Raw genomic sequence first — 13,951 nt, 5'->3', positions numbered from 1 at the left:
TCCATCATTCCATTGCTCAAATGCTTTGCGTAGTTTGTCACCGCCAGTATCAATTAATTTGTACTTCGCTTTTTTGCCATAAATGGCTTCTACTAATACATCAACAAAATAGCCATTTTCTTCTCTATAGATAACTTCACCTTCTTTGTCTCCACGGGAAACTATTATAGGTTTAATGCCATCTATTACTTCTCTGTATCCTGTGAAAACATCTTCACTGCACATAGTAAATACTGTGTCAAGATGCATACAAGAACGAGCTGCAGGAATTTTTGCAGCAACAATTTTTTCCGCAGTAGGACACTTTTCAAATACAGATTTGGCAATACTGTCAATAGCAAATTTGCTTGTACGCTCACTTACTCCAATTAGTACTACTTTGTCACTTACAGGAAGAACATCACCACCTTCACAGGTTGCATTGCTGTCAATTACTGAATCAGTTCCCCATATCATTTGACTGTTAGCAAAATGAGGATGGAATTTGTATACAGATGCAACATTCATTGCTTCAAAACGACGAACTGGCCAATACATAGGATTAATGAAATAACCATTAAATACCCAACAAGATGGATCACGAGTAAATAACTGATTTGGTAATGAAGGTAAAATTAATTCATCATCTTCTAAGGTGATGGTAGAAATTCCTTTTAATTTAAAATCTTTTGGAAGCTCACTAAATCTTAGACCACCTGTTAAGTACACTGAAAGTAAATCAGATGGAATTTCTTCAAGATATGATGAAACATCTTCAGTAATACTACCAACATATTGTGCAGGAAGACGGCGCTCTAGTAACCATTTTCTTGCTTCTTTATTTTCTAATGTTTGTGATAAAAGCTCAGAAAATATATGAACTATAATCCCCTTGCTTTGCATTAACTCAACAAATTTTTTGTGCTCTTCTTGTGCCTTTTCAAGCCAAGGAAGATCATCTACTAAATATTCATGGCAATTTTCTGGAGAGATATTATCAAAAGCTCTGTCCGGTGTATGAACAATAACTTCTTTTAAATTACCTATTTCAGAATAAATACCTAAATTATTTTTTTCCACAAGAATTACTCCTTATTAATTACTAGGTAAAGTATTTTGCCATTGAATTATTACAAACATGGGAATACTAAATAAAATTAGAATGGTCCCTATGAATATTACCTCTGATGGTGAAAATACCGCTGCTAATAAACATGATAAAAATCCAATAAATCCCAAACTAAATATTGAAATAAATTCTGATAATTCATTTTTATTAACATAATACAATACATAAGTCATCATACAAAACATGTACGCAACTAACGTTGTAAATATCGAAATTAGAGCTATAAACTCAAATAAATCTTCTCTGGAATTGTTTAGAATTATTATTGCAGTTATTAGTATGCTTGAAATAATAATTCCCCATACAGGCCTTCCATTTTCAGATACTAATCCAAATATTGTTGGAAAAGCACCATCTTGAGCTGCTGACATAGGAGCCTGTCCTTGCAGGAAAATCCAGCCATTTATTGATCCCAGGCATGATATTATAGCACCAAATGTTATTAGATAAACCCCCCAATTTCCAAGGGTCATGTAAGCTATGATAGATAAAGGTGATCCAGAATTTTGTAATTGATCTTTCGGTATTATTAGCATTGAAATTAAAGAAGCTGCAACATAGAGTAATAGGACTAATATAACACCATAACATGTAGCAAGTGGTATGTTTTTTTCAGGATTCTCAACATCATCATACGCAACAGTAGCTGACTCCATGCCAAGAAATCCCCACCATATTATCGCATAAGCACTTCCAATTGATACTAGGGTAGATTGATCTGTACTGTTTGGAATATTAATTATATCTTGTACTTCATTTTGCATGCCAAAAAATCCAGCTCCTAAAACAATTATTACTGGTATAATTTTTAAAATGGTTAAAATACATTGAGTAACTGACGCAGACTTAACATTTAGGCAATTTATTGTGGTAAATATCCAAATTGATGATATCGCTAAAGTTAGAAAATAATCAGATAAAAAAGGAAATGTGAATATAATATAATTGGCAAAAACAATAGCAACTGCTGCATTTCCTGTCCAAACACCAATCCAGTAACACCAAACTACTAAAAATGCCGCATAACTTCCAAAACAATATGAAGTGTAGGCATAAGGCCCACCAGATATCTTGATTAGATTTGGTAATTTCATGAATATTATGGATACAGAAAGTACCCCAACTGCAGCTATTAGCCAGGATATTAGTCCAATAGATCCATATGGAGCAAGAAGTGAAGGTAGTACATAAACACTTGAACCAAACATATTTCCAACAACAAGGGCAAGGCAGGAAAAGAATCCTAGTACTCTCTTATCTTTTTTTGCCATTTTTGTTGTTCTCACAATTATCAACAATAGATAATAAAATAAGTCTACCAAATAGAAACATAATAAACAAGTAGGTATGTCTAAAATTTTTTAATAATTTTTTATAAAAAATATTTTGTGTTATTTTACATTGAATCTCTTAGATCTATTGATATTATTTCACAACATAATTCGATAATATTAATCATCCCTTTGATTAGAGCTAGCTTGGAAACTGTTAGCTCAGAATTGTTTTCAATTATAAATCTATACTCAGATTCACTCTTTCCCCTGGTCCAGATTCCATGAAATATTGATGCAAGTCCAGTCATGAATAAAGTTAATCTTTGTGGATCCATGGCTTTGGTGGCTGATTTGATTACATTTGGCCATTGAGACATTTATTTTATTAAATTTATCTCCTCAGAAAGATTTATTAAACTTATGTTGGCAGATTCAATTAAGTTTTTATCTGATAGATCTAAATCTTTGAACTTTGATTTTGCTATTTTAAAAACTGAACAGGCTCTGGCATATGCATATTGGACATAGAAAACTGGGTTTTCTTTGTTTTGTAATTTTAGTTTGTTTACATCTAATTTGACAGGCATATCACTTTTGCGGGTTAACATCATGAAACGGAGAATGTCTTTGTTTAGTTCCTCTAAACATTCCTTCACTGTTATTAAATTTCCACTTCTCTTTGATAGCTTTAGTGGCTTGCCATCTTTGATTATTCCAACCATTTGATAAAGTAAACCTTGGACTTTCATCTTGCCATCTGTAAGATATTCAGATAACTTTTCTAGTCTTTTTACATAGTCTAATTGCTCTGATCCAAGTACATATATTGCTCCATTAAATCCACGTTGATATTTGTTCATCATGTAGGCTAGATCAGATGCAAAATAACTCCACTCACCATTTGACTTGTAAACTGCTCGGTCAAAATCATCACCAAATGCAGTTGCACGTACTAACATTTGTGATTTGGATTCCCAATTTACTGCTTTACTGCTTAATGGTTTGTCTAGTTTTCCTGTATATATTAAATCATGTTTTTTTAATTTTTCAATCGCACTATTTAATAGCTTTGGATCTTCATGTAATGAACTCTCTGAAGTAAATATGTCATGAAAAATTCCCATACTACATAAATCTTCTTTTATCATTTCCATCATAAATTTTAACGATAATTCCCTGAATCTTGGTTGCCATTCATCTTCACTTGAAGAAAGCCATCTTTCCCCATCAAGATCTACAATTTTTTTGGCAATATTAATCATGTACTCCCCAGGATATAAACCCTCCGGAATCTCTCCAATTTCTACTCCTAAATACTCTTGATACCTTAGGTATGCAGTTTGGACCATTTTTTGAATCTGAGAACCTATATCATTGATATAAAATTCTTTTGTTACATTATATCCACATTTTTTTAACATATTCGCTACTACATCACCATATATGGCATTTCTTATATGACCTATATGAAGCGGCCCAGTTGGGTTGGCTGATACAAATTCTAGGTTGATTTTTACCCCATCTCCAATGTTGTTGTTACCATAGCTCTTCCCATATTTTAGAATTTCCTTTAGCTTTTCCTGCCAATAATTGTTGCTAACCCAAATATTTATAAAACCTGGTCCAGCAACCTCTATTTTTGTGATTTCTGTGACTTTTTCTAGTTCATCTGAGATTTCTTTTGCTATTATCTTAGGTGACTTCTTTAGTTTAGAAGCTAATATCATCGCAGCATTTGTTGATAAATCTCCATTTTCTGGATTTTTGGATACCTCAACAACAAGATTTGATTTGTCTGGATTATTTGAGTATTTATCGTTGATAATATTACAAATAAGACTTTTGAAATAAAATATTACATCCATTTTTTAGCCAATGTTTGTTAATTTGATTATAGAAATATATTATATTAATTTTGTTTGAATTGTATACACAGCTGTTTTGATCTGAGGAAATAAATGAAACTGATAACATATAATATTAACTCTGTTAGAGCAAGATTGAAGAATTTATTAGACTTAATTAATAATCATGATCCTGATATAGTTTGTCTCCAAGAAATTAAATGTATGGATCATGAATTTCCATATGATTTTATATCAGATATTGGTTATAACACTGTTGTTAGAGGTCAGAAAGGTTATTGCGGAGTAGCAGTTTTATCTAAATATCCGATTCAAAAAATTAGCGATATTTTGCCCGGTGATAACGTTAATCAGGCTAGATACTTAGAAGTTGTTACAAATAATGTTCATCTAATTAATATATATGCTCCAAATGGAAATCCTATAGATGATTCCTTTAAGTTTCCTTATAAGGTAGATTGGACAAAATTGTTGGTAGATTATGTTGAAAATTTGCTCAAAAAAGGTGATTTTTTTATTGTTGCAGGTGATTATAATATTGCCCCTAAAGATGAAGATTGTTATAATCCTGTAAATTTTAAGAATAACTCTATTACCCAGCCAGAAGTGCGTTTAGAATGGGAAAGAATGAAAAATATTGGTATGAAAGATGTATTGCGTGATATGCATGAAAAAGTAATGTTTACTTTTTGGGATTATAAATACCTCGCCTTTTTGAAAAATAACGGTTTGAGAATTGATCATGTATTAATTCCTGCTAAATTTAGTGATTGTATTAAATCAATTCATGTTGATGTTGAGGCTCGCAAAATGCTTAAAGCCTCTGATCATGCTCCTATAATATTTGAATTTGATTGTGCCTAGATAAATTTAATTATAGTTTTTATTATCTCTACTGCTGTTTTTAGTTTACTCTGATGAATTATCTCTAAATTTTCTATTTTGTTGTTTTTTTTGTATAAAATGTTACATTCAGTGTTATTGCTTCCAAAACTTTCCAATGGGTTTGCAATTATTAAATCTAGGTTTTTTGCTCTTAGTTTCTTTTCTGCTGATTGAATAAGATTGTTTTTTTCTTCTGCACAAAATCCTACTAATATTGGTTTATTGCTTTGATTTTTTGCCTTTTTTGCTATTTCCTCTAAGATGTCTTTATTCAGTTCAATTTCAAATTGCTTGTTTATTAAATCAGATTTATTGATCTTGTTTTTTTTAGGATTCTTGTATTTTATGTCTGTTACAGCTGCTACATTGATTATTATGTCTTTGTTATTGATATTTAAAATTGCTTTTTCTAGCATTTGATCAGCAGTTTCAACATCTATTATTTCTATGTTGCATGGATTATGATATTCTTTGGCATTTTGAATTAGTGTAGTGTTTGCTCCCATTTCTCTGCAAACAGATGCTAGTGCATATCCCATTTTTCCAGAACTTTTGTTGCTAATAAATCTGATTTTATCAATAGACTCATTGGTTTTTCCATTTATTATTAGAATGTTTTTGTTTTTTAATGGAAATAAATCTTTTTGATTATTCTTTGTAATTTCTCTAATATTTGCTGCACAAATAATATCCTTTATTTCTGCAATATGACCTAAATCTTTGCTCCCACAAGCTAATTGTCCATTTATTGGTCCAATAAAATGTACATTCATTTCTTTGAGTTTTTTGACATTGTTTTGTACAGCTTGGTCAAACCACATTTCATTGTTCATTGCAGGAATAATGATTAATTTAGACTTTCCAATTAATCCAACTAGACTTATTAGGTCATCACTTATTCCATTGGCAATTTTGGCAATAATATTCGCAGTTGCAGGGCATATTAATATTAAATCAGCCCAAGAGTTTAGTTGAATATGAGGGAAATTGTCATAGTCATATCTGGTTATTTTAGCACCTAACTTGTCAAGAATATAGGTAGAAATAAACTTTTCTCCATTATATGTTAATATGGTTTTTAATTCATGATTATTAGCAATTAACTTCATCACTAATTCATAGCTTTTTATTGCTGCAACACTTCCAGTTATTCCTAGTAATATTTTCATAAGATATCCTCTTTTAAAGCTATAAAATATAGTCCAATTAGCGTTAGTTCGGGCTCAACTTTGTCAAATAGATTTTTAAATAATTTGCTATACCCACCAGTTGCAATAATTTTGGTATTAGGTATCTGTTTTTTAATTTCATTGCAAATAGATTTTATTGTTACATAATGCATATATTTTATTCCAAATGAAATCTGGTTTTCTGTTCCATTCTTTAAAAGATCATATTCAACAATATTTTCTTCCTTTATTGTTATATTTTCTGTAATTTGAGTCCTGTTGTTTATTGATAAAATTTGAGTTTTTATCCCTGGAAATATTAATCCACCTAGGTACTTAGTTTTATTTACTAAACAAATGGTTGTTGCTGTTCCAAAATCAATTATCATCCAGTTTTTCTCTTCTGGGTATAAATTATGCGCACTAATTATGTTGGCAATTCTGTCCGATCCAAGATTTTTGTTGTTTTTTGTCTCTATATTGAGATTGGATAAATTTATGAATATTGGTTCAATTCTAAAAATACCTTCAATATTACTTTTAATTTTTTTATTTACTTCTGGAACAACTGATGAAATAATGACTTTTTTTATTTTGTGTATATATTCTTTGAATTTTTGCTTAATATTGTTTTCACTTAAATCTTTTGTTTTTATTGATAATTTTTCTTTGCATTTGATGTTATAATAATTGAATAGTCCAAATTTGATTTCAGTGTTGCCAATATCAATACATAAGATCATGTTTACTGTCTCTGGATTATTATACTTTGTCTAATATGTTGTGAAATCTTAGATTAAGGTTTGGAATTTTCTTCTTAACTTTATATTGTTGGGTGACCTTTGTTCTATATTTTAACTATTTTGTCTAGATTGTCTAATCCATTTGCTAGAGATTCAATTAATGTGGCAATAGTTTTGATTGCAAGTCAGATGGGTATTGATCAGGGATTGGCATCTCTGTTGATTGCTAGTTATGCCTTTGGTCAAGGAACAGGTAATTTATTTTTTGCTTTTGTATGTTTTTCTGCTAAGGAAATGATGTTGTTTAGTACTTCATTGCTAATTTTGAGCACCTTCAGTATCATAATATTTGATAATGTCTGGGTTTTGGTGGTCTGGAGATTTTTTCAGGGAGTAGGAGATTCTGGTCAGAATGTTGCAATTAGGTCAATTATTGGTAAGAATTCGAATTATTTGGATAAATTTGTAGCTCAGGCATACTCTGTAATAAAAGTTATAACATTGTTGTCATCAAGTATTATTCCAATTTTTTCTACATATTTGATATATGAATATGGCTTTAAATCAATTCACTTCATAATAATTGCTATTAATATTCTTTTGTTTGTTTTATCATCTGGTTTATCTGAAAATTATAATAGTGTTGTTTTTAAAGAAAAACTTTGGAGACTTTTACTGAGCAATAGTAAATTTTGCTATAATACAGCTATAGGGGTCTTAACATTTGGTTATTTCTACACCTATATTGGTATTGCATTTTTTATTCAAGATAGTTTTTTGTATAGCTATCTTTATGTTTTTAATATGATCTGCGCTTCTTTGGCAGTTTTGCTTAATTACTATTTTTTGAAAATTTATAATCTAGATAATTTAATGTCATTTATGATTAAAACATTTTTTTTAGTAACAAGTTTGCAATTAGCATTGTACTATTTTGGATATTTTAATAACTTGATTTTATTCTTTACTCTTTCTGTTTTGGCAATGTTGATTACTTGTATTTCTATAAATTCAATGTCAGGAGCAATAAACTCTGTAAATGATACATCTTTGGCAGCAGGAATTCACTTTTCATTTTTGTACTTGAGTGGTTTTGTATTTAGTTTGATCTCTAGCTGTTTTAGCTCAATCCCATACACTTCATTTATAATAATGTTCATAATTGGTCTTTTGCTGTACTTTATAGAGAATATAAAAATAAAATAAATTTTTTGAATGGTGGGCGATGACAGATTCGAACTGCCGACCTCTTCGGTGTAAACGAAGCGCTCTAACCAACTGAGCCAACCGCCCCCTTGTTTGGGCATATCAGCAATATATATTATTATTTATTAATAATCAATATTATAATTGATTTATATTTCTTTTTGTTTTTTTGTTGGTTTCACCTGGGTTTTTTTGATATTTTTTTCTAATGCAATATTAAGTACTTCATTGATTTTTGATACACACTTAATATTTACTTTTTTTAAAATTTTGTTATCAATTTCATGTAAATCTTTCTTGTTCTCCTCGGGAATAATTATGGTTTTTATTCCACTGCGAATTGCTGCAAGAACCTTTTCTTTTATTCCACCAACAGCTAAAACATTTCCATGAAGATTTATCTCTCCTGTCATCGCAACATCAGCAATTATTGGAGTTTTTGTTAATGTTGAAACAATGCAAGTAATTACTGCAACACCAGCAGAAGGCCCGTCTTTTGGTGTAGCCCCATCAGGAATATGAATATGAAGATCTGTTTTTTCTAATAATTTTTTATCTATATTTAGGTTGTCTATCTGTGACTTTACATAAGCTTGAGAAGCTTGGATAGATTCTTTCATTACATCTCCTAGTTTTCCAGTAAGACTGATTTGTCCACTTCCATACATCGCAACAGATTCAATAAATAATATTGTTCCACCAACCTCTGTCCAAGCTAATCCAGTTGCAAGTCCAATTTCATTTTTCTTGCTTGCTTCTTCATTGAGAAATTTCTTTACCCCTAAAAATTCCTCTAGATTTTTGTCTGTTATTTCTATTGTTTTGAACTCTTCTTTATTCAACTTATTGTTTTTATTATGCTCTTCAATATTAATAATTTTTTTGGTTGCTTTACGGCATAATTTCGCTATTTCACGTTCTAGATTACGTACCCCGGCTTCTTGGGTATAGTGCTTGATTAAATTTTTAATTGCTCCATCAGATATTTTGATCTCTTTCTTAGTTAAATTATGAGATTCCATGTTTTTTGTAATTAAATGCTTCTTTGCAATTTCAAACTTTTCTTCCTGAGTATAACTTGATAATCTTATGATCTCCATTCTGTCAATTAACGGTGTAGACATGTTTAATGTATTCGCTGTACATATGAACATAACTTGCGATAAGTCATAATCAACATCTAGGTAATTGTCTAAAAACTTCTTGTTTTGCTCTGGATCTAATACTTGTAATAGGGCTGAAGATGGATCACCTCGGAAATCTGAACTAATTTTGTCTATCTCATCAAGTACTACTACTGGATTATTATATTTTAATTTTGATAATTTTTGGATTATCCTCCCAGGCATTGCACCAATATATGTGCGCCTATGACCTCTGATTTCTGCTTCATCAGATACCCCTCCAAGAGGTATTGATATGAACTCTCTGTCCATTGAATCGGCAATTGATTTTCCTAATGATGTCTTCCCAACCCCCGGTGGCCCTATTAAACATATTATTGGCCCAGCAAGTTTGTTGTTTGTATGCTTCTGTACCGCTAAATATTCTAATATCCTCTCTTTTATTTTGTCTAATCCAAAATGACTTTCTTCAAGGATTTTTTCTGTTCTTTCTAGATTAATTTTAATTTTCTTGTTCTTGTTCCATGGTAGGCTGCATATTACATGAAGATAATTTAGAAGTACAGTTGCTTCCGCAGATATTGGATTCATCATCTGTAGTTTGCTCAGATATTCATACATGCTGTCTTTGGTTTCCTTTGGCATTTTTATCTGATTAAGCTTTTTTTCAATTTTTTCAAACTCTGAATTTGTTTTGTCAGTTCCTAATTCTTTGTGTATTGCTTGTAATTGTTCATTTAAATATATATCCTTTTGACGCTTTTCTATTTGGTCTCGGACTATGTTGCGGATTTTGCTTTCAGCTTTTACTATTTCAATTTCATCCTTGATAAACTGTATTATTAGCTCAATCCTCTCAGCAATACACTGTGTATTTATTATTTCTTGCTGTTTTTCATTGTCTAGATTTAATTGCTGAGCAATAAATACAATAATCTTGTTGACTTCTTTTGTATTTTCTAAATTAGTAATTAAATCTGCATTTGCATTTTTGTCTACAAGATAATATTCCTTCATATTCTCTAGCATGATTTTTTTGTATGCAATTTCTTCGTTTTTGTCACTTATGCTCTTGTCAAAGTATTGAAATACCTCAACATTAGAACAATCTTCAATTTTTTTAATGTTTGATATCTTCCCCCAAGAATGCCCCTCAACAATTATTTTTACTGACTTGTCAGGAAATGTGACCATTTGTATGATGTCACATATTATCCCAGTTGAATAAAATTTGTCATTCTTCTTTGACTGAATATTTGCATATTTTTCTTTTATGATAAAAATTTGACTTTTGTTGTCTATAGCATTTTTGAGCGTATTAATGCCTGATGGATCTGATACATTAATTGATACAATTGTGCCAGGTAAAATCATTGTCCTGTATGACGATAACATAGGGAATAATTGTACTGTAAACATTTTTACACCTTGCTGGTAAGATTATTCTTTATAATGAAATAACTAAACTTTTTTAGCATCAATCATTATTTCTTTGATTTCATTATTCTGCGGTATAGTATACATAAAATCTAGTAGTGTTTTTTCAATTATTGACCTTAATCCTCTAGCTCCTGTTTTTTGCTCAATGGTTTTTTTGGCAATAGCAACTATACTTTCATTTTCAAATTTAAGCTCTACATTGTCCATCGCAAAAAGCTTAATATACTGCTTTGTAATTGAATTTTTGGTTTCAGTTAGTATTTTTACTATAGCACTTTCATCAAGCTCATGAAGTACTATTGTTATTGGTAGTCTGCTTACAAACTCAGGTATTAGTCCATAATTAATAAGATCTTGCGTATTAACTTGCTTTGCTATTTCATAAAAAGATTTGTTTTCTGTGTTTTTACTGTCCATTTTTGGCTTATTAAATCCTATGCTAGACTTGTCTAGTCTGCTTTCAATTGTCTTGTCTAGATTTACAAAAGCTCCACCACATATGAAAAGTATATTGCTGGTATCAATTTTGATCATCCTGTCTTGAGGGTTTTTTCTGGATGAATTTGGAGATACATTCGCAACTGTACCTTCAATTATTTTTAATAATGCTTGTTGAACTCCCTCACCAGATACATCTCTGGTTATTGATGTCCCAGTTGTTTTTTTTACAATTTTGTCTATCTCATCAATATATATAATTCCCTTCTGAGCCTTTTCAACATCATAATCTGCATTTTGGATTAAATACATTAAAATGTTTTCAACATCATCACCAACATATCCTGCTTCAGTTAGGCTTGTTGCATCAGCAATTGCAAAAGGTACATCTAATATCTTGGCTAATGTCTTGGCTAATAAGGTTTTGCCACAACCTGTTGGACCTAACATTAAAATGTTCGATTTTTCAATTTCTAATTCACCATTCTCTTCAATGTTTTGTAATCTTTTATAATGATTGTAAACTGCTACAGATAATATTTTCTTTGCTTCATCTTGTCCAATTATGAACTCATTTAGTTTGTCTACAATTTGGTGCGGTAATAGGCAGGGCTTAATTTTCTTGCTGGATTTAGATTTACTTTTCTTGCTTATTTTTTTTATTTCTATATCACTGCTACTATCAACATCAATTGCATGAATGCAAAGTCTTATACATTCAGCACATATACATGCATTTTTGTCAGGTGTTACAACAACCTGGCCAGCATCTTCAGTATTAGATTTACAAAATGAGCACTTTTTCATGTTAATCCCTTATGTTGTTTTTCAGCTAGCTATATATCTAATACAAATAGGTATATTAGAATTATTTTTCAACTAAAATATTATCTGATACTATTTTGTCAATCAATCCAAAACTTAATGCTTCATCTGGAGACATGAAATTATCCCTCTCTAAAGCATTGTCTATTACCTTGGTTGATTTTCCAGTATGTTTAGAATAAATATCAGTGATTTTTTTTCTTAGATATAATATTTCTTTGGTATGTATTTCAATGTCAGTTGCTTGTCCTTGGTATCCGCCTGATGGTTGATGTATCATTATTCTGGAGTTTGGTAAAGAGTATCTTAAACCTTTTGCCCCTGCACATAAAAGCAGCGATCCCATGGAAGAAGCTTGTCCAATACAAACAGTACTTATGTTTGGTTTTATGAAATTCATTGTATCATAAATTGCTAAACCAGATGTTATAATTCCACCAACAGAATTTATGTATAAACTTATGTCTTTTTTGGAATTTTCTGACTCTAAAAATAGTAATTGTGCTACTACAACACTTGCTACATCATCATTTATTGGCCCAGAAAGGAATATTATTCTCTCTTTTAGTAGTCTAGAATAAATATCAAAATAACGTTCCTCGTTATTTTTTCTTTCAACAACCATAGGAATTAGGTTCATTAAAATCCTCCGTATTAATAGAGATTATAGCAAATTAATTGTATATAAAAAATAAAAAATTGAAAATATATACAATTACTGATTGAGATATTTTTTTACATCTTCTAAACTCATGGGTTCTTCCGATATATTGATTTGATTGAAAAGAAAATCCATTACTTTGTTTTCTATTATTGAAGCAATTATTTGCTGTCTGAATGAACTATTTTTCCTGATAATTTCTTCTAGTTGCTTTCCTGTTATCCCAAAATTGGCTTCAGATGTTTTGATAATATTTGTAATATCTTCATCTGTGACTTTTATGTTATGTACTGTTCCAATATCTGATATTGTTAGACCAAGCTTTACTCTACGTTCAGCAATTTTTTTGATTTCATCATCAGAAAGATTGTCATCTTTGGAAATTTGGGATTTAATTTGTTCAATTTCTTGCTTAACTAGCACTTCTGGTAACTCTGATTGAATTCTTTCATCTAAAAAATTGAGTAGAGATTTTTGTAGGTAAGACCTTGCTAATATTGAATGCTCTTTACTGATTTTTGTTCTGCCAATATTTTCTAATGCTTCTAAGCTTTCTAATTGATAAAACTTGGCAAGTTCTTCATTAACTTCTATTTTTTCAGGATTATGAACTTCATTGACTTTTAGATTAATAGAATTTACCTTATTAAAATCATCCTCAAAAATGTGCTTACACTCTTCAATTTTTTCAATATTAAATTCATCTCCTAATTTTTTGTCAATTAACTTTGATATAATTTCAGAATCAATTTTGTCTGGGTATACTTCAATTTTTGTGTCTTTGATAATTGGACTAGATTCTGTCTTGGCTATTAATGAAACTACAACTAGGTCACTAGATTTGATTTTGTAATCTTTGTCTTCATTTAACTTGTATTTTTTTGCATTCTCATCTGCATAATTTAGGAAATCATCAATATGTTTTTTTTCTATACTGATCTTTGGTTTGGTGATTGATATGTCACTTAACTTTCCAAAATCTATTTTTGGTATGCACTCAAAATTAAGCTCAAAATTTACATCACCATCTTTAACATTTTTGAATGTGACTTTGCTGAAAGCAACTCGGTAAATTTTTTGATCATTAATATATCTTTCATATTCATTTTGAATCAAATTTATACAACCATCAACAATGGATTCTACAATTTTATCTTCATATTGCTTTAGTAAAAAAGATATTGGCGCTTTTCCTGCTCTGAACCCTTTAATA

At 30.2% G+C, this 13,951-nt stretch overlaps 3 protein-coding genes and 1 non-coding gene across 4 annotated transcripts; all 4 read right to left on the bottom strand.

The window, feature by feature from the left end:
* Positions 1-8,263: 8,263 nt before the first annotated feature.
* Positions 8,264-8,337, bottom strand: trnav-uac (transfer RNA valine (anticodon UAC)). Its single transcript has one exon. It is a non-coding gene; the product is annotated as a tRNA-Val (tRNA).
* A 310-nt stretch (positions 8,338-8,647) lies between these two features.
* LOC130548563 (lon protease-like) lies at positions 8,648-10,391 on the bottom strand. Its single transcript, XM_057325401.1, has 2 exons — positions 8,955-10,391; positions 8,648-8,656 (listed from the first exon to the last, which is right to left on the bottom strand). The coding sequence occupies exons 1-2, from the start codon at positions 10,389-10,391 to the stop codon at positions 8,648-8,650; spliced, it is 1,446 nt and encodes a 481-aa protein (XP_057181384.1).
* Positions 10,392-10,835: 444 nt separating this feature from the next.
* LOC130548562 (ATP-dependent Clp protease ATP-binding subunit ClpX-like) lies at positions 10,836-12,059 on the bottom strand. Its single transcript, XM_057325400.1, has one exon. It carries the CDS (start codon positions 12,057-12,059, stop codon positions 10,836-10,838), a length of 1,224 nt encoding a protein of 407 aa, XP_057181383.1.
* Positions 12,060-12,120: 61 nt separating this feature from the next.
* On the bottom strand, positions 12,121-13,394 carry LOC130548561 (ATP-dependent Clp protease proteolytic subunit-like). Its single transcript, XM_057325399.1, has 2 exons — positions 13,381-13,394; positions 12,121-12,724 (listed from the first exon to the last, which is right to left on the bottom strand). The coding sequence occupies exons 1-2, from the start codon at positions 13,392-13,394 to the stop codon at positions 12,121-12,123; spliced, it is 618 nt and encodes a 205-aa protein (XP_057181382.1).
* Positions 13,395-13,951: the final 557 nt, after the last annotated feature.

The sequence above is a fragment of the Triplophysa rosa genome, linkage group LG25 (genome assembly GCF_024868665.1).
Source record: "Triplophysa rosa linkage group LG25, Trosa_1v2, whole genome shotgun sequence".
In the NCBI taxonomy this organism is placed as follows: domain Eukaryota; kingdom Metazoa; phylum Chordata; class Actinopteri; order Cypriniformes; family Nemacheilidae; genus Triplophysa; species Triplophysa rosa.
Note: the sequence above shows the minus strand (reverse complement) of the source record. Positions and strands in the feature narration are given on the sequence as shown.

Coding starts and splice junctions, on each gene's coding strand:
- LOC130548563 (XM_057325401.1), bottom strand. CDS start 10,391: ATGAAGGAATATTATCTTGTAGACAAAAATGCAAATGCAGATTTAATT.
- LOC130548562 (XM_057325400.1), bottom strand. CDS start 12,059: ATGAAAAAGTGCTCATTTTGTAAATCTAATACTGAAGATGCTGGCCAG.